The 27,873-nt window shown below is 35.9% G+C and overlaps 1 protein-coding gene across 3 annotated transcripts; it reads left to right on the top strand.

The window, feature by feature from the left end:
• The first annotated feature begins 836 nt into the window (after positions 1–836).
• LOC124534042 (ATP-binding cassette sub-family B member 6) lies at positions 837–27,871 on the top strand. 3 transcript variants are annotated; one of them, XM_047109678.1, is made up of 17 exons: positions 837–934; positions 1,289–1,441; positions 2,138–2,282; positions 3,084–3,283; positions 3,685–3,835; positions 5,512–5,683; positions 9,531–9,697; positions 13,012–13,249; positions 13,633–13,808; positions 14,240–14,309; positions 15,557–15,692; positions 16,202–16,409; positions 17,725–17,903; positions 24,477–24,591; positions 25,634–25,774; positions 26,380–26,501; positions 26,763–27,871. In XM_047109678.1, the coding sequence occupies exons 2-17, from the start codon at positions 1,296–1,298 to the stop codon at positions 26,953–26,955; spliced, it is 2,559 nt and encodes an 852-aa protein (XP_046965634.1). In that variant the 5' UTR covers positions 837–934; positions 1,289–1,295; the 3' UTR covers positions 26,956–27,871. The 3 variants fall into 3 exon arrangements, with proteins under 3 accessions (XP_046965634.1, XP_046965633.1, XP_046965635.1); XM_047109677.1 differs by having other exon boundaries at positions 857–1,013; XM_047109679.1 differs by lacking the exon at positions 837–934 and adding an exon at positions 1,035–1,051.
• The last annotated feature ends 2 nt before the right edge of the window (positions 27,872–27,873 follow it).

Genomic DNA, 27,873 nt, shown 5'->3' with positions numbered 1-27,873 from the left:
ATTGGATGCATACAGATTATAATGGATTTATCTTTAATATTTTAAGGGTTAGAACACTACCGAAAAACACTATTTGGTGGCCAGACCGGTTGCTAAAATTTATCAATAACAAAATGTTGAGACACCAAATTTTATTTATATATATTATGTTTTTTAAATATGTATGTAAGGTAAAATACCTATTTCATCCGGTAACATATACGGAATGAATTATGTTGATCTGTTGATCAAATAAATATATTAATATTCATATTGTATTCATCTGCAATCTAGTCGATTGTTTTTACAATGCCGGACAAAGCGGTTATTATAAGCGCCGTAATAATTGAAATTGAATATGATAATTGTATGATGTTATTATATATAAAACATTGTGATATTTATCTCATAACAAGTGTAATACTGGTGCATTAGATTTTTATAATGTATGAATCTAAGCGGTTATAAAACCTGTAAATGGTTCCAATGAAATACTGCCATTACATGTTTGTAGAATATAAAACATAGTAAACTTGTAACTAGGTAAATATATCTCAGTACATAATAAAGTAATGTTTGTGGGCTAATAAGCATACGCCACAAGTTAACCTACAGGTCGATTAACAACACATAAATTCGGTACTACAGTAATATTTGATGTGGTTTAATTTATATTTCAATATACTACTTTAATATCACTTACTAGTTTGGTTATAATTGTTATCAGTGAGTTATCTAGTTATTCGTAGTTTATCTTGGCTACGGTATGCATGGTATCTTTATATTTTCTAATGTTTTGGGCAACATTGTGTGCTGTCAAAAGATTGGAAGCTCAATAGTCAGCTGTCAGATTGACATTTGTCTTAGATATTAGCAGTTACTTGTCATAAAATGTAATGTCTAGTCATCTGTCTGTCACAGATTAAGCGATTTTATTCGATAATTTCTTCGGAAGGTAATGTAATGTATATATCATTTACTTTATTACGTGTGTGCATGATAAAGAAATTTTGATTATACGTGAAAAAAACAAGGTTTGTTATTGAACATTATAGTGATATGTACTGAAAACGTATGTTAAAAGCTTAATTTTTATTTATTACTTGAATATTAAATTGCGCGTTGTTTTTTGGCAAACTTTAATGCAAAGTATGAATTTATGAAGCTTAATGTGTAGTTTTTTGTTATAAATATAATACACTAACCTATAAAAATACTATAGTCGATCGCTAATGCCGGTGTTTACGGTTAAAACTCAGCGACCGGTTGTTTTTCTTCTCTGAGTATTAGAAGAACGTTTTAATTTTAGAAGCCCCATGGAGTACTGTCCGCCGAACGTTACTTTGGGCGAAATATGGATAGATCATGGAATTTCACAATGTTTTATGGAGACAGTGTCTGCCGCCGTCATTGGTGGCTTCCTATTTGTATTTGGGATAATACAAATTGTTATGTATAAAAGGTAAGTAAATAGAGATAGTAATTTCATTCAACAACATATTATTTTTATTTTTATTCAATGAATACTTACTATTCATATTGAAAAAATATAAATCAATTAACACTTTAAAATGTGATCACACCAATTTTTCAAACAATTATTATGTATTTAGATAAATAATTACACAACATTTAAACACATAATATCATAGGAGTGAACAGTGTAGTCATTTTGTGTGTCACTCATTTACCTTTTAGGTAATTCAATGCTGTATAAGTGTATACATATTAAAACTTACACATTAATAAAAGAAAATCATAATAAAAGAAAAATATACAGTTAAAATTTTAAGGAATATTATTTTTAATCTAGATTTTTTTTTTATTAAAAATGATAAATTCTTATCATTTTCAATAAGCAAATTAAATAATGAAATTTTGATATAATAATGAGTGCATATCAAATTTGGTGACTTATACTGAACCTGTATTTAAGACCTTTGTTTTACTATATGCAGTAAAACAATTGTTAAAAAAATGATATTGATACTTTCTTAATATTAATTTCATTCAGGAAATGCAAATTAACCTGTTATATATGATATTAATTATTATTTTTATGATCTTAATCTGCATAGTACACAACTATTTTTCCAAAATGGTATTAAATAATTTGTTTTGTGAAAACTGACTTGAATGGAGTTTAATTTGATTGCAGATATGCTACAGAAGTAATAGATGTTAGATCATCAAAATTATTTTTGGTGCAATTATTTTTCACACTTTTTGTACCTGTATTGGCTGTTGTGAGGTTTCTTTTACAAGCCTTTGTATTCAAAGGAGGACATATCTATGGATATATGGTGAGAATCTAATACCTATAATAATTTCTATAATATTGACATACAAATTATGTTAAAGTATGCAGTTACACAGTCAATTCTAATGCAAATTAAAACAATTATGTTGATTTAAATTATACTGCAAGGTTATTTCGTAAAACCTTTGTATATATAATTTCGATTTTAGATCTTTATAAGTTTAATGTTTTCTCAAATTATTAAAGTGTATTGTTTATATAGAGAATATTTTTTAAATTCATAAAGACCACTCTTCAATACTTATAGCAATAATGTAATGACTGATAATTTTCTTTGTGAATTAATAGCTGTTGTTTCAAATATACGCTTCATTTATTATGTCACCTTGCAATTAGTTCATTTTTCATTTTTATATTTAATATATCTTTAGTACGAGATGACTGTGTAGACTGTGTGGACTGTCTATATGGATGGGTTTGATTTGATTTTGCAAAATAAATATGAATATTGTAAGAGTCGTAATAATATTTGAAAGTAATTCAAATATTATATAGTATATTTGGCGTAGAAATTACTGTAACATAATGAATTGTACTGTTTTCTACATGAGTCATTTGTATGCTGTGCACATAAACTAACAATAGCCGTTTCAATTACATAAACCATATGTTTCTGGTTATATTCCCTGAAGATGAAAGAGCGGGAATTTTAAAAACGCCATAAAAATAAATAATAGTATTTTTATATTTAAACAAATTTATTAATAATATTGAATATGAATAAATCTTTTACATGTATTTTAATGTTTTTTTTAGATGTTATTTATTTTATATTACTTTTTAGATATTAGCTGTAGTGGTAAACCTTATAGTTTTTCCACTATCAGCACATTTAGCTGTGATTGAAAGGCGGTATCTCCTACCGTCGGTACCACCGAGGGGCCATGGATTCGTGTTACTTGTGTTCTGGGCTATGATATTTGTGTCAGAAAATTTATCATTCTTAAATATCAATAAAGAAGGATGGTGGTGGCATTTAAAAGAGTAAGATATCGTGTAACTAATTATTATTTACTATATAAAATATAGAAGAGTCGAGATGGCCCAGTGGTAAGAATGCGTGCATCTTAACCGATGATTGCGGGTTCAAACCCAGGCAAGCACCGCTGATTCATGTGCTTAATTTGTCTTAATAATTCATCTCGTGCTCAGCGGTGAAGGAAAACATCGTGAGGAAACCTGCATGTGACAAATTTCATAGAAATTCTGCCACATGTGTATTCCACCAACCCGCATTGGAACAGCGTGGTGGAATATGTTCCAAACCTTCTCCTCAAAGGGAGAGGAGGCCTTTAGCCCAGCTGTGGGAATTAACAGGCTGTTGTTGTGATATAAAATATAGGTAATGCTTGGTCGAACTTGTGTATAATATTGTTATTTTTCAGTCTCCAAGATCGTTTGGAAATGTCACTCTTCGTTGGACGTTATGTCTCCTGTATGATAATGTTCATTCTTGGTATGAAAGCTCCTGGTATTATGCACCAGTTTGAATACCTCGAAAGCGATGATGGAAGTCGTCGGAACATTCCCCCTAGGGTAAGTAAAATCTGTTAACAAAATTACGTCTCTAAATTTTGCTAAGACTTATATTTAAAGTTATTATGTATAGTAGGACACAAATTAGATGTAGCATCGGAAAATGCAATGGAATGAAATTAAAACCGATTACTGCCGATTTACACAACCAATAGAAATAGCTCCCTTTAGCGCCACTCGACGCTATTCGTCGCTATAGATTCACGCGTCAGAGAAAGCAAGTGTATGTAAAAAAACCCGTCAAATTGACGAATATATTCGGTCATATGATATTACAAGTTATTATATTTGTGCAAAGATCATATTCGCATGAGAAATAAATATTGATAATTTGGTATGGGGTACTCAATTCGGATTTGATCGGTTTTACGAATTTTGCCGATGCGACATCTAAGTTGTGTCGTAAGTACTATATCTTGATGTTGTTTCTGTTGTAAATCACTTATTAACAAAAATGTACCAAAGAGTTTTTAATCAAACTCCGGTATTAAAAATACAACTGAATAATGACATATGTACGTCTAGTAAAAATAATTATGTTATCTTTATTAGTATATAGGTTAAGATGTCATGTCCATATCAAAATCATTTAATCGTAGTATCAGACGAAAAGAAACTAAAACTTAAGGTAATGGTTCCTCACACGTGGCCAATGAATAAGTAAATTATATTTGCTTAAATTGTCGTCGAAATGAAAAAATTGATTACTAAACTTGATGTAATTTTCGTTTTTTTTTTGTTCCTATAACGTACAAAACATTAATCTTAAAACTAAAAAGGTTTATAATTATTTCGACATTGTATATCATTATTAAGTATCAGTTAGGTTACTTCCATGCTTACACATGTCGTAATATTATAAAATATAATAGGTAGTGAAAACGGGACGTATAGAAATGTTTACCTTTATTTTCTGTGTTCATGATAATTGCTAGAGGATTTATGTCGCTCTAGCTTTATCCGCGTTTTGATGTTTAAGGCTCTTTACGTAAATAAACACTTATCCAATTCAATTCAATCTTTAAAACTTAGTATGTATTATATTTGACATTGTTATGTAATATTATTTATAAAAAAAAAATTCTGCCATTTTTTAAAATTATTGCCTAATTTCTCAAAAAATTTAATATTCGTGTGATTTTTTTTTCCTTTAATTTTTACTTGTAATAGCTTCAGCCTTTGTTAACTGTGAATTAATGTATTATTGCTTGATGTGTACACAAATATTAGGGTGTAACTAATCTTCGAAATTTGTAATTTATTTTCTAGATATTTATCAGTTATTACCTGTCTTGTGTGCCATATGTAATAAATAAATAAATAAATATCCCTTATGAGTGATGAGTTCGAATAATACGTAATATTTTGTAGTTAGATTTAAGTTGCGTGGTCGTCATATTTAAGGTCCTTACGCGCAACTATGTGCCCTCGTAACCAATAAGTAAAAAAGAGAAGAGATATTTTCGTCTAATTTTTCAAAAATACAAACGGCTAGTTAAATTATAAATTCATAAAATATATAATTAAATATTTTTGACATTTAAATGTTATGAATAATTGATTTAGTTACAATTAATAAACTGCGATTAAAGTTATATTTTATGTACCAAATTGCAAAAGGTAGCAGTTTAAGAACATTTCCTAGTATATTTTTCTAGCGTCATATTCCTTTGCAGGTTGACAATAGATCGACTTTTCGCAATGTGTTCGGCAAACTTCGTACACTGTTGCCTTTCCTCTGGCCTAGGAAGAGCCTGTGTTTACAAATATACGTGCTTATCTGTATAATTGCACTGCTAGTCGGACGAGTGATCAACTTATATGTACCTATTTATAACAAAAAAATTGGTAAGTTTTTATAGTACTTTACAACAGACAGGGCCGTATTTAGGGGAGGGCAACCGGGGCAACTGCCCTGGGGCCTCCACATGAGAGGGGGCCACTGTTTTCAGCAAGTTAACAAATACTGAGATATAGTCAAATTATAATAATGTTACTATTTAATATTTTAAAAGTTACCGATACAAATACGAAACAATTCATAGCTTACTGATTGAACATAAAAAAAACTAATTAATTCATAATAATATAATTATTACGGTGTTCACGCTTCTGGTTGTCTAGGGCCCTCACTGCTTTGTGGCCCCTGGGCCTCCACACCTTTAAATCCGACTCTGACAACAGATAATAAATAAAAAAAGGTGATCATAGATACCGAAACCTCTTTCTGACACATTCGAAATTTATTTCGCCAAGCTTTCAGCAACATTGTGTCACAATTTCTTCCGACATGTGCAGATTTTTTTTATTGCCTTACACGAATTGAAAAAAAAGTACGAATTAAAATATATAAGTTAGACCTTGTAAGTTACCAAAGGAGTATTCACTGCCCCATATAGGATTTTTTTAAAACAAAACTTAGTATCAAATCACTGAAGTGTCCTCTCTATATCCCACACACAGTACCTGAATATATTGCCATTCAAATATTTATTAATACTGTTTGACCACATAGAAAGTAATATTTCTCACTCATATAAATTTTTCATGGAATTTGTTGTTTATGGCGCGTTTTTTTTTGTATTTTACGAAACAATCGTAGCTTAAAGTTATCTAAAGATCATCAATCATAGGGCTTAATAACGAGAAGGAATAGTTTAACTTAATTTTAAACAATAAATTAAATTATACATTTTTATAAAAGTAGCTATAAATTGAATTTTTTACGATGTTGTTTATGGCTCGTAAGATCGCTAAAACCTCGCGTGGCGATAAAGTACATCGCAATATATGACACTCATAGTTTTCATCTTTATATTAAAACGTGAATCTAAACTTTGTACCCTTTGTAGGTGTTTTACCAACCGGTGGTATGTTTTCAGTATCAATATAAGCGACTGTATAGCATATATATATATATATATTGTTTTTTATTTTAAATAACTAAAAATAAATTGTCTGTACTAATATTATAAATGCGAAAGCAACTTTGTCTTCTGCCCGTCTTAGACACACTTGACTACTATAATATGACCTTCGCAGTAGCTACTCGACGTCGAGATAGCCGCTGCGATCAAAATCTGTCACATTAGTGATGGAAAATATCGGAAAAGGCTGGTTCATAATATTGATTAATATCAATGGTTGTGGGTATAGTTATTAACTTCCTAAATAATAAATAAGTATGTTGGTTATATACCCCCAAAATAATAAACTATTAATTTGTTTAAAAAAATGAAATAGATACTGCACAGTTTGAGCATGTTAAGAGCGGTTAAATGTAAGTCGAATTCAGGAAAGAGCGACTTTTTGTCGTAAAAATTAAAAAAAAAAAATTATTGAAGTAAAAAATACTACTGACGATTTTGTGAATATTTCAAATCTATCTGTTGTCATTATTGTTATCCAGTAAAAAGGGAATAAAACTGTGTTTGTTGTATGGTAATCGTTAAATATTTATTTTATTCAGTTTTTAGTAATTGTGGTTATAGCAGCAATATAAATGCATAATTTGTGAAAATTTCCACTGTCTGTACTTGAGATACAGCTTGGTGACAGACAGACTAGGGTCCCGTTTTTACCCTTCTGGTATGGAACCCTAGAAAACAGAAAGCGCAGGCTCGCCTCACGTTTAAAATAATAAAAAGTTTTCAGGTTTATCGCAATGACTTTTAGGGTCACTAGTATCATTCTCCTGTAGACCGCCAAATGAAAAGAATTTTAAATTATCATTGAATTGATATACTCTTGACCTAATTATCAGCAGATTATTTGTGCAAGTTGTAAAAGCATTGGGGTTCCGTAGTTTTGATCTGGATATCATATTTAATTTTTTAATCGCTCACGACTTGATAAATGCCTTCAAATCGGCATAAAAATAGGCAAGAGGAATTGGAGCTTATTTTGTCATATCTCTCTGAACTCGACAAAGATTTACCTCGTCAATTGTGACTGCTATAACATTCGGTCCAACTCATTTTAAAAACGAAACTTATTTTTAGAGTTCCGCTGTGTAGCGACTTTTACTAATAAGATAATATCTACCCCTGTAGAGGATGTATACCACATTTTAATGGAGTGTGTTCGTAGCGAACCCCTCCTAGCACAACTAACAGATAGATCGATCCTACTTCAGATTCAGAACTAGCAAGAATTATATGTAATAAAGGTAAACGTCACTAGATAACATGATATGTGTAATTATTGTAAGGATATATTTTTTTTGTGAAATCTACCAGAGCAATATAGTCACCTAAGGGACTCAGCTCTTAAAATGAGAATAAAAAAAATAATATCTACCCGGGCAATCTAAAAAAAATACTATACCTATACAATCACGTAGTGTGTAGCGATATCGTTATCGTAGTACTTATTTTAATTGCAATATTTCATACTTTCTAATGAGATTAGTATATTTACTTGATAAGGCTTTGTGCAAATCCGTTTGGGTACCAGGTACTTAGAATTATTATGTTCTATTCAAAAGGGTGACTGAATCAGTGTAACTACAGGTGCGAGAGAGAAGCATATAAGTTCTCAAGCGTATTTTAGACTTAGTCGTTAGGTGTTAGACATAAAAAGTCTAACTCGTTCTTTGCAGTTCAAGCTTGCTTCGTACCAAATTTTATCAAAATCGGTTCAGTAATGAAGTCGCCGATGATAGGCAGACAAAATTACTTTCGCATTTATAATATTGGTATAGTTGTTGTATGCGAATAGTGTTTGCGCCAAAAAGTTATTATAGTGAATTAAATCAGTTGATAAAATTTTCATATTGTATTTTTCAATTTGACTATAAATATAAAACATCTGTTTCTGTTATACCGCCTCCTTGGTGTCAGATATCCGTGGTTCGGTGACTAGGTTATGTAGATGTACATAGATTAGAGTTTTTCCGTCAAGGTATTCAATAGCAGATTACACATGCCGCAATAGAGTATAATGTTTCCTTCTTGACAAGAATATCATCAAGATTGACCACAATGAACGAAATTCACCATCAGTCTTATTTAAGATTTTTTAACTCGTGTAGTTTAACTAAAATTTCATATAATCGTCATCAATATCAAAATAAAGTTTAAGTGGGCTTATACAAGCACTTTTGAATCGTCATTTAACAATTAAGTGAAGCTACCACCGGTTCCGAAAGTAGATTCTACCGAGAAGAACCGGCAAGAAACTCAGTAGTTACTCTTTTTCAACATTTAAAAAATACAATCATATTAGTTAAATACTATTATATATGTATAAAATGTATCCTGCCTGGAAGTCAACAGTTATTAATTACATCGTATCATCTACAAAATCTTGTATCGAATAATATGCCTTTTTTACCAATGTATTTTTTAATAAACGATTTGAATATACGAAACGGTAAAGTTAAAAATGTCTGTCAATAGTGTATTACTGTTTATAACACAGACACAGATAGCGAATATCATATATGAATTGAATTGATGAATTATGAGACAACATCACATACATTACTCTGATCCCAATGTAAGTAGCTAAAGCACTTGTGTTATTTAAAATCAGAAGTAACGAAGGTACCACAAACACCCAGACCCAAGACAACATAGAAAACTTATGGTAATCTACATCGACTCGGCCGGGAATCGAACCCGGAACATCGGAGTGGCGTACCCATAAAAACACTCGACCAGGGAGATCGTCATTATATATTTTTATCTTGCAGTTGACAGTCTTTCAATACCGCCTCTATACTTCCGATGGGACCTCGTCGTGATATACGTGTTCTTCAAGTTTCTGCAAGGCGGCGGCACCGGCGGCATGGGCCTATTGAACAACCTTCGCTCGTTCCTGTGGATAAGAGTTCAACAATACACAACGAGAGAATTGCAGGTAACACGTGTAATTAATAATCTAAACAATTAACAATATCCTATATTTTCTTAATTGTTCGTACATCCTGGTCGTTTATCAGGATCTCGATGATCGGAATTCAGTATAGTTTTTAAATAAGTTTATGTTGTATTACTGTAAGTGAGCCTAGTGGTCAGAACCCGCGCATCTTTATAGATGATTGCGGGTTCAAATGCAGACATATACGACGGAATTTTCTTGTTATTAATTTGGGTTCATACTTCATTTCGTGCTGGGTCGTTAAAGAAAACATCGTAAGGAAACCTGCTACATGTATACGCACTAACACGTATTGTAGCAGCGTGGTGGAATAATCTCCAAAACCTTCTCTTCATAGGAAGGGGAGGTCTTAGCCCAACAGTGAGAAATTTACAGACTGTTTCTTTACTGAATGATATGATTTATTCCGGTGTTGCCTACGATATTAATCGAGTAATGTTCGTTATGTTTTCGGAAGACTACGATTCTCATCGTCATACAGCGGGCGCGAGTTTTTTTAATATATTACTACATGTTACCTATTGAAGAAAATTTTTATTTAATTTTGCAATAGAAAGTAACTGCTGAGTTTCTTGCCGCTTCTCGCGTAAAACGACAAAGCAACGAGCAAGCACGTATGCAAATCTTAAATCTTAAATATAAATTAAAATGTTTCTGAAGTTATCAACCTCACGAACATTGTTGCTAAGCGGTAACGTTCGTATCAAAATCCTGTTGCCAATACGATCTCCTTTTAAAACTACAATAATAAGTTCCGTTTTCCAATACCAATTTAATAAACCCAAGGTCTAGTATTACAAGGTCTAATGTTTCTTAATTATTCACGACAACTAACAATACCTAAACCTAAAAAAGTATTTTATATGTTTAATTAGAGTGGTTTTTTTATCTGTATGTTTAAGTTATTAATATATATATTTTCTGATAAAGATGTATCGCTCTTTAACTTGATCGATTTATATCACAGCTTGTGTCGATCACGCATAACTTTTTTAAATAGTTAACAATCTTGATTGTTATAACAAGATATATTTATAATGATACAAGTTCATGATTTTTGACATTGACGCAGATTCTTATCAACATAAGTTACATTTTCATAAATTATTTATATTATAATGGGACGCTACTCAACATGTCATAAAAAAAAATTTTGCCTATTTTTTTTTAATATTAGCAAGTACCTAAGGTAGAAGGTGATTATTCTGTGAGTTCAAGTTGATTATACAATTGAATTTATTAGACAGACATATTATGATAAATTTCTGTTATGGATCGGGTTTTTCTTAATATACTATACATCACGAACAGACTAAAAAATTAATATTTTTGCTTCAAATAGAGAACGATCGTACTGAAATCTATCTTTGTTTTAGCCCGCGACCTGAGTAAGGACATTCGGCATTTAAATTTAGACATCGAAATTTAATACCAAAATTGTCGCGATGTATAACATTACTATAAAAAATGGGCACAGTACACTAAACACAAATAATTTGTATATTTTTTTATCTGTAGTACCCACGAAGCATATTAGACCTTTTTATATGTAAATGGCATCAAATTAACAAATTATTTGAATCAAAGCAAAGGAATAATAAGAAAATATTGTTTTGTACATATGACAAGCTAGTATCATATTCTATGTCTGGTTCAGTGGTCAGCCGACTAGGTGACCTTAATGTTCGCTCATTACCAACAATACTACTCGATCAACTAATATCGATAACCTTCGTAAAAGAAACGTTATGTATGAAACGATACGCAAATTTAGTTACTGTTGTTATTGTAACTCGCAACTTTCGGCGCAGGTTCTTTATTGTGAAGAAAAGAAGAGCAACTTTAGTTATTGAATAAATTTGACTTACTTGTATTACTTAAAAAAAAGATTCTATCATAATATGTTCGACGACGATTTTATTTGATTCTATTTGCAGTTAATATCTTCATGTATTTATATTCTGAAACACATTTTTTTTACGGAAATAGATAACATATTAGATATATAATATTACAGTTAATATATCGTATCACTATAAATGTGTGTGCTAATTATAGGTGTAGGTATATAGTACTCTAGAAAAACTAATAAAAATATTCTTTAAATAATCATGACAAATATGAAATAATTAAATTAAATTTATAGGTGATATTTTTTTGATCGGGTTCTTCCACTTTTTTACAACTATGTAAATAAAATTGATTGATAGCATTATTACGCTGCAAAAGTATTACAACTAACTTTGTAAAATGATCTTTATTCTTAAGTACTTTAGGTGTAACAAAAAACAGCGACCGTGTGGCTATATTCGTACGTTATCAGCTATCACTTAAATTATTACTCGAGTTCGAGATTACTTTTAGAAAATATTTGCGAGTATAAGATATATTTAATTGAGCTCAGATAAAAAATGAGATTAAAAATCACCATACTCATTTTATATACGTATAAAGACTGCCTGTCAATTTGTTAGCTCTAGCGCAAGTATATAAAATAAATTTTTTGAGACCGTTGCTTTTAGCTTGAAGCGTTTATAAGTTCATAATTTGTATTTTAGAATTAGTATAGCTATATAGCTACAAATCATCAGATGATCTTTGCGATTTCACCCGCAGTAAAAGCTCATCTCCCGTGCGACATATCGCGATGTTTTTACTCGTATTTTCGTGTTGTATGATACAACAACAACAACAGCAGCCTGTAAATTCCCACAACTGAGCTAAAGGCCTCCTCTCCCTTTGAGGAGAAGTTTTGGAACATATTCCACAACGCTGTTCCAATGCGGGTTGGTGGAATAAATATGTGGCAGAATTTCTATGAAATTTGTCACATGCAGGTTTCCTCGTGATGTTTTCCTTCATCGCTGAGCACGAGATGAATTATAAAGACAAATTAAGCACATGAAACAGCGGTGCTTGCCTGGATTTGAACCCGCAATCATCGGTTAAGATGCACGCGTTCTAACCACTGGGCCATCTCGACTCTTAATGTGTTGTATAATATTAAACTATAAAAGGAAAAAGGTAGTGTAAACGGACACTGCTGGGTCACGGCTTGGCTTATTCTACTACGCTGCTCCAGTGAATTGATGGATACACATGTGACAGTATATTGTTGAAGTTTTAATACTTTTGAAAACGTAGTCCATCATTAGGCCATTTCGGCTCAAAGTATAGGCATTATAGTATAGACAATTTATAAATTAGAAAAAAAAATCACCTTTAAACAACACAAAGAAATTAATATAAAACACAATAATGACAAACGTGAAAATAACACATTTTCATTTCAGCTAGAGTTGTTCCGACATTTACACGACTTGCCCCTCAAATGGCATTTATCAAGGAAAACTGGTGAAGTTCTTCGGGTGATGGACAGGGGTACCGATTCCATAGACAATCTCCTGTCATACATCCTGTTCTCGATAACGCCGACTATTGTGGACATCATAATAGCCGTAATCTACTTCGTAACGGCATTCAATGTGTGGTTTGGGCTCATTGTTTTCTCAACAATGGTGCTTTACATAAGTGAGTATAGAAGTGGTAGTCGTTTATATCCTTTAGCTTGTTCTTTTATTTATTTTTATTTTTTATTGTGTCTAATTACTTAGGACTTAATTTATTTTCCATGTAAGACTATTTCCACTAATTTTTGACCTCCTCTCCCACTATTATAAAAAAAAATTAGAATAGCCTTCCCCCTCTGTTTAATATTTATTACCTAAGAATCTAAAGGAAAAATACAAGTTTTTGGCCCCATTCCGATACTTAAAAAAATGAGAAAAAAAAAATATTGAATACATATAAGAAGAGGGTAGGAGAATAAACAAAAATAAACAAATTATTTTCTAATACTAAATTATTAATTTATTTCTAATTTTAAAGTTTTGACATTTGTGATTTTATTTCAGTCGCAACAATAGCAGTCACAGAATGGCGTACAAAATTCCAGCGTAGGATGAATCTGGCCGACAATGAACAGAAAGCCCGTTCCGTGGACTCGCTGCTCAACTATGAAACCGTCAAGTACTACGGCGCTGAATCATACGAAGTTGTATCATATAAAGATGCCATTCTAAATTATCAAGTAAGTACAAACATAACTGATAAATTTACATATATACTTAGTTAAGACAATCTTTGTCGAAGACTCACTACATTGTCTGTGCAATATAAATCTTGTCATTTCATTTGTATGTGTAATTACACACAAATTTGAGTTTCTAAGCGTAGCTTCAAAATTTTCTACGTATTTTTAAAACAAACCACTGGGTAAGTAACCCAGATGGTCGGTGCCCTGTACCTACCATTTATGGTCATACCTATATAGAGCTTAAACTCTACTACCATAGACAAATATTTGGAATTCTTATTTTGTACTATGTAATTGTAAATCATAGTAGTTCTAGTGAAATCTAAAAGTAAATAAAAACAGGACAAACATAGAGATAGGAAAAATTATTCATGTCGACATAATAATGCTTTATATATTAAAACAATATTATTAACTTTTTTCAGAAAGAAGAATTTAAATCCTTGATAACTCTTAACATGCTCAATACAATGCAGAATATTATTATCTGTGCTGGTAAGTTAATGACGCCAATAATAATTAATTTAATAAATTGTTATTTGTTCTCATTCTCATGTAATAAAAATATTTATTAATATTGCATCGCCTTATCGTTGTATGCGTAATTAAAGCTCGATCATTTTTAATGAGTAACAATTAATTATATTATAATTTAGTTGAAATGTATCATATATTTTGAATACAAACTTTTTGCTATTCCTATCAAATATTAATTTAATTTGTCTATGACTTATATTAAAACAGACATTCAATGTAATTAAACCATTACTAGTAGTCGCCTACGGCTTCGCCCGCGTTTTAGGCTGTTGGTTGTCATGTATCAAGCAACTTTGCTTTATACCAAATTTCATCAAATTCGGTACAGCGGTTTGGTCGTGACAGCGATTTTCCAAGGTCAACTTCCACCCTACCCACCTCTTGTACTCTATTTCAACCTCTTTCTCACACTCATTGCTACAAAATTATATACGATATCTTTCTAATACGTATTCGATAAAAATGATTATTTATTATCGTTCGGTATCAATGTACGATTACAATAATCTATATCTGTATTTGCATTATATTAATAATGTTGTTATCTTTAAAGAAACCGTTTCACAACATTTTTGTTTCGATAACTTATTTTGTTACACACTGAGAATTTTATGTCATTTATGTTTGTACATAATTATGTCATGTTTCTTTTTACGTGATGTAACTGTAACCTGATTCTCATTACGGTAATGTCAATATTCTCTCATTCATTTGTTTAATACGTCTATTTGTTGTTTCATTTAAATATTTTTAATGAATGCTCATCATATTGCTGATTTTGTTAGTCACAATCTGTTATTTAAATTGTTGTAATTCGTCAGATTTACTTAACTAAAATATTAGAAAGATTTAACGATATTTATGTGATAAGGCCTTACTAACAGCCGAACCCGATATCTATGCTTAAACTATAAATGCGAAATTAACTGTCTGTTATCTTTTCACGGCGAAATCACTGAACCTAATTTGATGTGGTATGAAGTCAATTGTAACCGCAAAGGAAACAATGACTGATTTTATTATACCTAAAACCTATGACAGTGCAACAAGCGCGCGGGTGAATCTGCGGCCTAAAACTAGTTATACATAAAATGTTCTACACTAATATGTTGCTTCCACTTACGATAACCATCATGTTTATAGTACTCAAATTTTGTTTAACAATACTTATCGTTAAAACAACTACAAATATTTGTAACTTCTAGGTTTGATGGCCGGTTCGTTGCTGGCAATCTCAATGGTCGTCAAAACTTACGAATTAACCGTTGGAGATTATGTTCTGTTTGCGTCATACATTGTTCAGTTGTATGTTCCGCTAAACTGGTTCGGGACTTATTATAGGTAAGCTAACTTATAAACAAGAGATAATAATGAATGATAATGTAAATAGGCATTGTTTTGTTTCTGTTATCTTTAATCCGTTATATATTATATTCAGATATAACGCGAGTACACATAGTGCATGATAAGCGTGGAATACATTTTTACGGACCTGAATGAGAGTTTAAATAAAAAATAGTATTAGCTTCTTAATTTTTTTTATGCTATTGGTTGACGGACAAGCATATAAGCCACCTGATGGTAAGTGGCTTACTCACTCTTCAAACCGAAACAAATTAACACTCGGTACTATTGTTTGGCGGTAGAATATCTGATGAGTGGGGGGGGGTTAACCTTTGCAAGCCCGTCTAGGTTTTTACCTCCCAAATTATAATAATAATAAAACAAATTTTGTGGTAGGATTTTTCCTACAACCAAGTTTGTTTGTATGTAAACAATGAATATACGCAATAATATTTTCATTATCACTGTCGGCTGGTTCAATAATTGTCACTTTGGAACGAACTCAGGGCGATACAGAAGAACTTCGTGGACATGGAGAACATGTTCGATCTGATGCGCGTGGACTCGGACGTGCGCGACGCGGCGGGCGCGCCCGAATTGCTCGTGCGGCGTGGCGGGCTCGAATTCAAGCACGTGTCGTTCGGCTACGGGCCCGAGCGCCTCGTGCTCAACAACGTCAGCTTCAAGGTCGCGCCGGGCTCGACCGTCGCCCTGGTACGTATTCTAAGTGAAACAAACTCACTATAGTCTGTAATCTACCTTGTATAGTGATAGTATAGTGATGAATCCTTAAGATTCGATCACATTTCGTATACTATGCATGCTTTATTGATATATTCGATAATAGGCTATTTGACTGTGAAAAATTAATTGTGAATTATTGTAATCAGTGCAGATTATAGAGTTTAGAAATGGTTATTTACTAACGAAACATGAAAATAATACTTAATTTATTCAAAAAACAATAAATAAAAATTGCATTTTTTCAAACGTTTGTCACGTGACACAAAACGCTCCTGATTGGCCGGGCTTATGATGAAGTCACTTTTTTGTAAACCTTGCTTTTCTACTATATGTACAACAGATTAAAATACAGAAAAGTGACGTCACCGATTGCAGCGCCATATCGTCCAAGTAGCGTTTTCGCGCGTTATTTAAATATAATGAATTTTTAATATGATATTTTGCGGCAAATATGTACTAGAAATAAAAAATCAATTTTTACCGGGTTCCTTAACCTCTACTAGATAATATAAAATGGATTTTAAAAACCAGTCATATAGCCTATTCCAATTCGAGTTCCTGAGGGTCCGGTGTTGAAATTTTTGACAAGGAATTATTTGGAAGTCGGCAGCGTTATACTGTCGTGCATAAGTCAGTCCCAACACCATCTTGCGTGCATTGTCGGACCGCTGGGATTCACCAATACTAGCTCACTGGATACGACTTCACGTAGGCCAGTAGAATAGTTTAAAATTAGTTTAAAAAAAATGTCATACATAAATAATTAAGTAAAATTGCTTTTGTGAACTTACTAACCAATTTAGGTATTAAGATTAATTAATTTATTTTTACTAACACTATATGGATCTATGTAAATTATGGTCTGAAATAAATGATTATTATTATTATTATTATTTATGTTTCTCTTCTGTTTCTTCTCCCTTTTAGAGGGGTAGTGGAACTGATACACGAGCCTAAGCCAAGTGTATCGGCCTTTAAATTAAGGATCTGATAATGCTAAGAACTTACGAGTGAGACGGCAAGTGTTGAGGATAACTGCTTTCTGAATGAGTCTGATGGTGGATGAGGGCATTTGTAGGGCATTTAGGTTATTCGATAGAGTTTTCGGGACAACGCCCGTTGTAGATATTACAATGGGCAAGTTTTTTATGTTATCTACTTGCCATTGCCTTTTAATCTCATTAGCCAGTTCTAAGTATTTTGTTATCTTTTCAGTGTATGTATTAAGGAGATTTTATTATTATTATTATTATAAGTCGTTTCTGATTGGTGTATCGGCGGGCAGGTGGGGCCGAGCGGCGCGGGCAAGTCGACGGTGATGCGGCTGCTGTTCCGCTTCTACGACGTGAACGAGGGCGCCGTGCTCGTGGACGGGCAGGACGTGCGCACCGTGACGCAGGCCTCGCTGCGCGCAGCCGTGGGCGTCGTGCCGCAGGACACCGTGCTCTTCAACAACTCCGTGCGGTGAGTGCGCCGACAACATTCGCATGCTCTCTCTTCTGTTATGTGACTTATTGGACACGCTTATTTCGTGTCTAGCTACAACTCCGTGCGGTGAGTGCGCCGACAACATTCGCATGCTCTCTCTTCTGTTATGTGACTTATTGGACTCGCTTATTTCGTGTCTAGCTACAACTCCGTGCGGTGAGTGCGCCGACAACATTCGCATGCTCTCTCTTCTGTTATGTGACTTATTGGACTCGCTTATTTCGTGTCTAGCTACAACTCCGTGCGGTGAGTGCGCCGACAACATTCGCATGCTCTCTCTTCTGTTATGTGACTTATTGGACTCGCTTATTTCGTGTCTAGCTACAACTCCGTGCGGTGAGTGCGCCGACAACATTCGCATGCTCTCTCTTCTGTTATCTGACTTATTGGACTCTGGAAATTTTAGTATCTTCAGGATTCTTCGATTTCGTGTCTAGCTACAACTCCGTGCGGTGAGTGCGCCGACAACATTCGCATGCTCTCTCTTCTGTTATCTGACTTAATGGACTCTGGAAATTTTAGTATCTTCAGGATTCTTCGATTTCGTGTCTAGCTACAACTCCGTGCGGTGAGTGCGCCGACAACAGTCGCATGCTCTCTCTTCTGTTATGTGACTTATTGGACTCGCTTATTTCGTGTCTAGCTACAACTCCGTGCGGTGAGTGCGCCGACAACATTCGCATGCTCTCTCTTCTGTTATCTGACTTATTGGACTCTGGAAATTTTAGTATCTTCAGGATTCTTCGATTTCGTGTCTAGCTACAACTCCGTGCGGTGAGTGCGCCGACAACATTCGCATGCTCTCACTCTTTTGTTATGTGACTTATTGGACACGCTTATTTCGTGTCTAGCTACAACTCCGTGCGGTGAGTGCGCCGACAACATTCGCATGCTCTCTCTTCTGTTATGTGACTTATTGGACACGCTTATTTCGTGTCTAGCTACAACTCCGTGCGGTGAGTGCGCCGACAACATTCGCATGCTCTCTCTTCTGTTATGTGACTTATTGGACTCGCTTATTTCGTGTCTAGCTACAACTCCGTGCGGTGAGTGCGCCGACAACATTCGCATGCTCTCTCTTCTGTTATGTGACTTATTGGACACGCTTATTTCGTGTCTAGCTACAACTCCGTGCGGTGAGTGCGCCGACAACATTCGCATGCTCTCTCTTCTGTTATGTGACTTATTGGACTCGCTTATTTCGTGTCTAGCTACAACTCCGTGCGGTGAGTGCGCCGACAACATTCGCATGCTCTCTCTTCTGTTATCTGACTTATTGGACTCTGGAAATTTTAGTATCTTCAGGATTCTTCGATTTCGTGTCTAGCTACAACTCCGTGCGGTGAGTGCGCCGACAACATTCGCATGCTCTCTCTTCTGTTATCTGACTTATTGGACTCTGGAAATTTTAGTATCTTCAGGATTCTTCGATTTCGTGTCTAGCTACAACTCCGTGCGGTGAGTGCGCCGACAACATTCGCATGCTCTCTCTTCTGTTATGTGACTTATTGGACTCGCTTATTTCGTGTCTAGCTACAACTCCGTGCGGTGAGTGCGCCGACAACATTCGCATGCTCTCTCTTCTGTTATCTGACTTATTGGACTCTGGAAATTTTAGTATCTTCAGGATTCTTCGATTTCGTGTCTAGCTACAACTCCGTGCGGTGAGTGCGCCGACAACATTCGCATGCTCTCACTCTTTTGTTATGTGACTTATTGGACACGCTTATTTCGTGTCTAGCTACAACTCCGTGCGGTGAGTGCGCCGACAACATTCGCATGCTCTCTCTTCTGTTATGTGACTTATTGGACTCGCTTATTTCGTGTCTAGCTACAACTCCGTGCGGTGAGTGCGCCGACAACATTCGCATGCTCTCTCTTCTGTTATCTGACTTATTGGACTCTGGAAATTTTAGTATCTTCAGGATTCTTCGATTTCGTGTCTAGCTACAACTCCGTGCGGTGAGTGCGCCGACAACATTCGCATGCTCTCTCTTCTGTTATGTGACTTATTGGACTCGCTTATTTCGTGTCTAGCTACAACTCCGTGCGGTGAGTGCGCCGACAACATTCGCATGCTCTCTCTTCTGTTATGTGACTTATTGGACACGCTTATTTCGTGTCTAGCTACAACTCCGTGCGGTGAGTGCGCCGACAACATTCGCATGCTCTCTCTTCTGTTATGTGACTTATTGGACTCGCTTATTTCGTGTCTAGCTACAACTCCGTGCGGTGAGTGCGCCGACAACATTCGCATGCTCTCTCTTCTGTTATCTGACTTATTGGACTCTGGAAATTTTAGTATCTTCAGGATTCTTCGATTTCGTGTCTAGCTACAACTCCGTGCGGTGAGTGCGCCGACAACATTCGCATGCTCTCTCTTCTGTTATCTGACTTATTGGACTCTGGAAATTTTAGTATCTTCAGGATTCTTCGATTTCGTGTCTAGCTACAACTCCGTGCGGTGAGTGCGCCGACAACATTCGCATGCTCTCTCTTCTGTTATGTGACTTATTGGACTCGCTTATTTCGTGTCTAGCTACAACTCCGTGCGGTGAGTGCGCCGACAACATTCGCATGCTCTCTCTTCTGTTATCTGACTTATTGGACTCTGGAAATTTTAGTATCTTCAGGATTCTTCGATTTCGTGTCTAGCTACAACTCCGTGCGGTGAGTGCGCCGACAACATTCGCATGCTCTCACTCTTTTGTTATGTGACTTATTGGACACGCTTATTTCGTGTCTAGCTACAACTCCGTGCGGTGAGTGCGCCGACAACATTCGCATGCTCTCTCTTCTGTTATGTGACTTATTGGACTCGCTTATTTCGTGTCTAGCTACAACTCCGTGCGGTGAGTGCGCCGACAACATTCGCATGCTCTCTCTTCTGTTATCTGACTTATTGGACTCTGGAAATTTTAGTATCTTCAGGATTCTTCGATTTCGTGTCTAGCTACAACTCCGTGCGGTGAGTGCGCCGACAACATTCGCATGCTCTCTCTTCTGTTATGTGACTTATTGGACTCGCTTATTTCGTGTCTAGCTACAACTCCGTGCGGTGAGTGCGCCGACAACATTCGCATGCTCTCTCTTCTGTTATGTGACTTATTGGACACGCTTATTTCGTGTCTAGCTACAACTCCGTGCGGTGAGTGCGCCGACAACATTCGCATGCTCTCTCTTCTGTTATGTGACTTATTGGACTCGCTTATTTCGTGTCTAGCTACAACTCCGTGCGGTGAGTGCGCCGACAACATTCGCATGCTCTCTCTTCTGTTATCTGACTTATTGGACTCTGGAAATTTTAGTATCTTCAGGATTCTTCGATTTCGTGTCTAGCTACAACTCCGTGCGGTGAGTGCGCCGACAACATTCGCATGCTCTCTCTTCTGTTATCTGACTTATTGGACTCTGGAAATTTTAGTATCTTCAGGATTCTTCGATTTCGTGTCTAGCTACAACTCCGTGCGGTGAGTGCGCCGACAACATTCGCATGCTCTCTCTTCTGTTATGTGACTTATTGGACACGCTTATTTCGTGTCTAGCTACAACTCCGTGCGGTGAGTGCGCCGACAACATTCGCATGCTCTCTCTTCTGTTATCTGACTTATTGGACTCTGGAAATTTTAGTATCTTCAGGATTCTTCGATTTCGTGTCTAGCTACAACTCCGTGCGGTGAGTGCGCCGACAACATTCGCATGCTCTCACTCTTTTGTTATGTGACTTATTGGACACGCTTATTTCGTGTCTAGCTACAACTCCGTGCGGTGAGTGCGCCGACAACATTCGCATGCTCTCTCTTCTGTTATGTGACTTATTGGACTCGCTTATTTCGTGTCTAGCTACAACTCCGTGCGGTGAGTGCGCTGACAACATTCGCATGCTCTCTCTTCTGTTATCTGACTTATTGGACTCTGGAAATTTTAGTATCTTCAGGATTCTTCGATTTCGTGTCTAGCTACAACTCCGTGCGGTGAGTGCGCCGACAACATTCGCATGCTCTCTCTTCTGTTATGTGACTTATTGGACTCGCTTATTTCGTGTCTAGCTACAACTCCGTGCGGTGAGTGCGCCGACAACATTCGCATGCTCTCTCTTCTGTTATCTGACTTATTGGACTCTGGAAATTTTAGTATCTTCAGGATTCTTCGATTTCGTGTCTAGCTACAACTCCGTGCGGTGAGTGCGCCGACAACATTCGCATGCTCTCTCTTCTGTTATGTGACTTATTGGACTCGCTTATTTCGTGTCTAGCTACAACTCCGTGCGGTGAGTGCGCCGACAACATTCGCATGCTCTCTCTTCTGTTATCTGACTTATTGGACTCTGGAAATTTTAGTATCTTCAGGATTCTTCGATTTCGTGTCTAGCTACAACTCCGTGCGGTGAGTGCGCCGACAACATTCGCATGCTCTCTCTTCTGTTATCTGACTTATTGGACTCTGGAAATTTTAGTATCTTCAGGATTCTTCGATTTCGTGTCTAGCTACAACTCCGTGCGGTGAGTGCGCCGACAACATTCGCATGCTCTCTCTTCTGTTATGTGACTTATTGGACTCGCTTATTTCGTGTCTAGCTACAACTCCGTGCGGTGAGTGCGCCGACAACATTCGCATGCTCTCTCTTCTGTTATCTGACTTATTGGACTCTGGAAATTTTAGTATCTTCAGGATTCTTCGATTTCGTGTCTAGCTACAACTCCGTGCGGTGAGTGCGCCGACAACATTCGCATGCTCTCTCTTCTGTTATGTGACTTATTGGACTCGCTTATTTCGTGTCTAGCTACAACTCCGTGCGGTGAGTGCGCCGACAACATTCGCATGCTCTCTCTTCTGTTATCTGACTTATTGGACTCTGGAAATTTTAGTATCTTCAGGATTCTTCGATTTCGTGTCTAGCTACAACTCCGTGCGGTGAGTGCGCCGACAACATTCGCATGCTCTCTCTTCTGTTATGTGACTTATTGGACTCGCTTATTTCGTGTCTAGCTACAACTCCGTGCGGTGAGTGCGCCGACAACATTCGCATGCTCTCTCTTCTGTTATCTGACTTATTTGACTCTGGAAATTTTAGTATCTTCAGGATTCTTCGATTTCGTGTCTAGCTACAACTCCGTGCGGTGAGTGCGCCGACAACATTCGCATGCTCTCTCTTCTGTTATCTGACTTATTGGACTCTGGAAATTTTAGTATCTTCAGGATTCTTCGATTTCGTGTCTAGCTACAACTCCGTGCGGTGAGTGCGCCGACAACATTCGCATGCTCTCTCTTCTGTTATGTGACTTATTGGACACGCTTATTTCGTGTCTAGCTACAACTCCGTGCGGTGAGTGCGCCGACAACATTCGCATGCTCTCTCTTCTGTTATCTGACTTATTGGACTCTGGAAATTTTAGTATCTTCAGGATTCTTCGATTTCGTGTCTAGCTACAACTCCGTGCGGTGAGTGCGCCGACAACATTCGCATGCTCTCTCTTCTGTTATGTGACTTATTGGACTCGCTTATTTCGTGTCTAGCTACAACTCCGTGCGGTGAGTGCGCCGACAACATTCGCATGCTCTCTCTTCTGTTATGTGACTTATTGGACTCGCTTATTTCGTGTCTAGCTACAACTCCGTGCGGTGAGTGCGCCGACAACATTCGCATGCTCTCTCTTCTGTTATCTGACTTATTGGACTCTGGAAATTTTAGTATCTTCAGGATTCTTCGATTTCGTGTCTAGCTACAACTCCGTGCGGTGAGTGCGCCGACAACATTCGCATGCTCTCTCTTCTGTTATCTGACTTATTGGACTCTGGAAATTTTAGTATCTTCAGGATTCTTCGATTTCGTGTCTAGCTACAACTCCGTGCGGTGAGTGCGCCGACAACATTCGCATGCTCTCTCTTCTGTTATGTGACTTATTGGACTCGCTTATTTCGTGTCTAGCTACAACTCCGTGCGGTGAGTGCGCCGACAACATTCGCATGCTCTCTCTTCTGTTATGTGACTTATTGGACACGCTTATTTGAAAGAAATTTTAGTATCTTCGGGATTCTTCGATTTCGTGTCTATCTCGTCATGGAACCCTAGTATTACGAAATTAACCTTATCCTTCAATACGGTGTTATGACATTTGATTCTATATCATAATTTATATCACATTATTATTGCATATTATTAATATAGCAGGAGCTATTGAATTTATTTTATTATATACAATTATTATTCTATTTAATTGATCGATAATTTGTAAAACTGTAATTAATATTATTTTGTATGGCATAGCATTTAATACTGTCATGTAACACTATTTCTTAATTTAAATATGATTGAGCTGTCATTATAAAACAATGGGACGATAGCGGGGCATTCTTACAAAAGATAGAGACAGTGAAGCATCATTGTAAAACTATAATATTATTTTTGGCCATCCCGAACTACTGAAATTACACTAGCCTTAGAATCGAATGCATAAAACAAAATTTTGCGAATGATAAAAAGAATTCACTACAATGGGTCACACACTTTTAAAACTAATAATGATATGATTTAACATTTTGTTACAGCTACAACATTCAGTACGGAAAGCTAACCGCCACCCCGGCGGACATCATTTCAGCGGCGAAGAACGCCGACATACATGACAGGATACTAACATTCCCCGATGCGTACGATACACAGGTAAATATTGCTCGTACTTATTTCATTTAAAACGACTTTCTGTTGAACCGCTATAACAACACAACAAACAACCACAGCCTGTAAATTCCCACTGCTGGGCTAAAGGCATCCTCTCACTTTGAGGAGAAGGTTTGGAACATAATCCACCTCGCTGTTCCAATGCGGGTTGATGAAATGAAAACGTGGCAGAATTTCTATGAAATTTGTCACATGCAGGTTTCCTCACGATGTTTTCCTTCACCGCTGAGCACGAGATGAATTATAAAGACAAATTAAGCACATGAAACAGCGGTGCTTGCCTGGTTTGAACCCGCAATCATCGGTTAAGATGCACGCGTTCTAGCCGCTGGGCCATCTCGACTCATAGCGTTGAACCGCTATGTGTTTACATTATTTAAGTTTAACATTACACAACCTGAGCTATGTTTTATTACACAATGTTTAAAAGCAAGACAAACTAGTATTGTCACGCGCGTGTGTGAACGAGCAGTTCGAACTCGTATTTGTGTAGATATCCATCGCTATCCTATTCTTGTAAACTGACATTTCGTCTTACCTTTAAATAATCTTGCTCCTCATTTTAACTTGACGATTTTTTCAGTCCCGCTACGTGGAAGCCAAAATTCTTTATTCAATAATCATTTTTGAACTTGATGTGATATTATTGTGGCTACAAACGAAATCAAAATGTTTATGGTATGATTGATGATGATTGAGTTGAGATGGCCCAGTGGTTAGAACGCGTGCATCGTAACCGATGATTGCGGGTTCAAACCAGGCAAGCACCGCTGTTTCATGTGCTTAATTTGTCTTTATAATTCATCTCGTGCTCAGCGGTGAAGGAAAACATCGTGAGGAAACCTGCATGTAACAAATTTCATAGAAATTCTGCTACATGTGTATTCCACCAACCCGCATTGGAACAGCGTGGTGGAATATGTTCCACATCTTCTCCTCAAAGGGAGAGGAGGCCTTTAGCCCAGCAGTGGGAATTTACAGGCTGCTGTTGTATAGTATGATTTATTTTTGAAATTTCCTGTAGGTCGGTGAAAGAGGACTGCGCTTGAGCGGCGGTGAGAAGCAGAGAATAGCTATTGCGCGAACTATTCTCAAAGATCCCGCAATCGTTCTACTCGATGAAGCTACTTCTGCATTGGATACCAACACGGAGAGGAATATACAAGTAAGGCCACAGATTAGGTTAAGCTAGTGGCTGATCTGCGGCACTATATATTGTAAAAGTTTATGGACAATAGGTAAAGTAACAACCGGAGGTATAGGACGTTTTTAGTATCATGGCAATGTGAGCAAAAATATATATAATGTGTGTGTGTGTGTGTACCTCTTGCGTACTGCACATATTATTACATATAGTACGACACAACTTAGATGTAGCATCGGCAAAATTCGTAAAACCGATCACATCGGAATTGAGTACGCTATCCCAAATTATCAATATTTATTTCTCACGCGAATATGATCTTTGCATAAACGTAATAAATTGTAATATCATATGTCCTAATATATTCGTCAATTTAACGCGTCGATTTACATGCACCTGCTTTTTCTGACGCGTGAATCTTTAGCGAAGAAAAGCGTCGAATGGCGCGATAGGGAGCTATTTCTATTGGTTGTGTAAATCGGCAGGAATCGGTTTTATTTTCATTCCATTGCATTTTCCGATGCTACATCTAATTTGTGTCTTACTATACGTGTTTAAATTTGGAACGAAATCTTTGAGAGGTAGGTTCAGTGATCATACTGACATATATTTTTTTTTTATTCCAGGCGGCTCTGGCGCGAGTCTGCGCGAACAGAACTACACTTATAATCGCTCACAGATTGTCGACAATCGTGCACGCGGATGAAATTCTTGTACTCAAAGATGGTGAAATTATCGAAAGAGGAAGGTATGTTATATGTTTTTCCAATTTTAAATGTATTTTTTTAAATCTTGAAAAAGAGTTTCTTGTCCGTTCTCCTCGGTAGAATCTACTTTCGGAACCGGTGGTGGCTTCACTTAATATAGTTGTTAAATGAAGATTCAAAAGTTCTTGTAAAAGCCTACTTGAATGTTAAATAAAAATGCTTTTAATCATTAAAACAGGCAGTCATTTATACCTATATTGGCATATTATTGTATATTACAATGTATATTATTCACGTTTCAGTCACGATTCGTTGCTAGCTCAAGCAGGATTCTATGCATCAATGTGGCAGCAACAACTCGACTCCAGAAATAACGTAAACGGCAACAACGAAACAAACGCTGAAGGCAACAACAACAACAACAACAACAACAGAGCGCCGAGCCAGCCGAACGGTCTCAGCATGTTCGGGCACGGCCACGGTCACGGGCACTAGGATAGCCTAAGAGTATAAACTATGGGGTGCTAAAAGAATCTTGTTGGATCAAAAAACAATATTTTTTCTCATTTTGGATTTTGTGGATATGGTTTTGGAGATGTTCTTTGTGGAGTGGAGTTCCGAATACAGTATGTTCAATTTATGATGATTTTGAATGGTTTTTTTTATAGAATCACAATTAACGTAATGTATATTTCACACAATTTTGGGCTTAGCTGAGTGTTGAGTTATAGACTTAATAGTTATAACAATAAGACCCACAGTGTACAATATATAGCCGTTGTGAATTGGAGAATAATTAGTAGAATTTATTACGTACCAACTTACTTTGCGAGTCGAGAATGATTGTTTACTTAGAATACAAAGAGAGTGGTTTTGACTCAAGCTTCGAATTAATTATCGCGTCACATTATATTATAAGATCCCTCAAATGTAAATTGTAAGGTCTAGTACGGAATATCGCTATTCGTAATTACATATATCGAATATTTGATAGCTGAGATTTTTGGACTAACACAAATTTATTTATAGGCTACCTTATCGCTGGTCGAAATTTAACATCAATGGACCGTTCGCGGCATCCATGGACCAATAGTACGGTCCATAGTTTATAGTTGGTATTCAAGTTTTGTATATACGTGTGTACATGCCATAGCTTCGAATTGTCTGCCTTATTACATCGATGTCTCGTAACAATATATGGAACGGTGCCATTAATGACTGATCGATTGTACGTATGTTACAATTTGTGATATGAATGAGTTTGTACATAAATAGAACATAGAACAAAAATAATTCAATATATATATGATAACATTGTGATGTTGTTACCGTGTTGTACCTTGTAGTATTAAATATATTGTGAAGGGAAATTTTATGTGCAATTTCAATTATATTAAATTGTTTCTTTTTATT

This window comes from Vanessa cardui, chromosome 12, assembly GCF_905220365.1.
Source record: "Vanessa cardui chromosome 12, ilVanCard2.1, whole genome shotgun sequence".
NCBI classification, from domain to species: domain Eukaryota; kingdom Metazoa; phylum Arthropoda; class Insecta; order Lepidoptera; family Nymphalidae; genus Vanessa; species Vanessa cardui.
This window is presented reverse-complemented; position numbering and strand designations above follow the sequence as displayed.

Bases quoted from the DNA above. Each gene is read 5' to 3' on its own strand.
- LOC124534042 (XM_047109678.1), top strand. From the start codon at position 1,296: ATGGAGTACTGTCCGCCGAACGTTACTTTGGGCGAAATATGGATAGAT. The intron at 14,310-15,556 runs GTAAGTTAATGA...TGTAACTTCTAG, and splicing joins GAATATTATTATCTGTGCTG to GTTTGATGGCCGGTTCGTTG. The intron at 24,592-25,633 runs GTAAATATTGCT...AATTTCCTGTAG, and splicing joins CCGATGCGTACGATACACAG to GTCGGTGAAAGAGGACTGCG.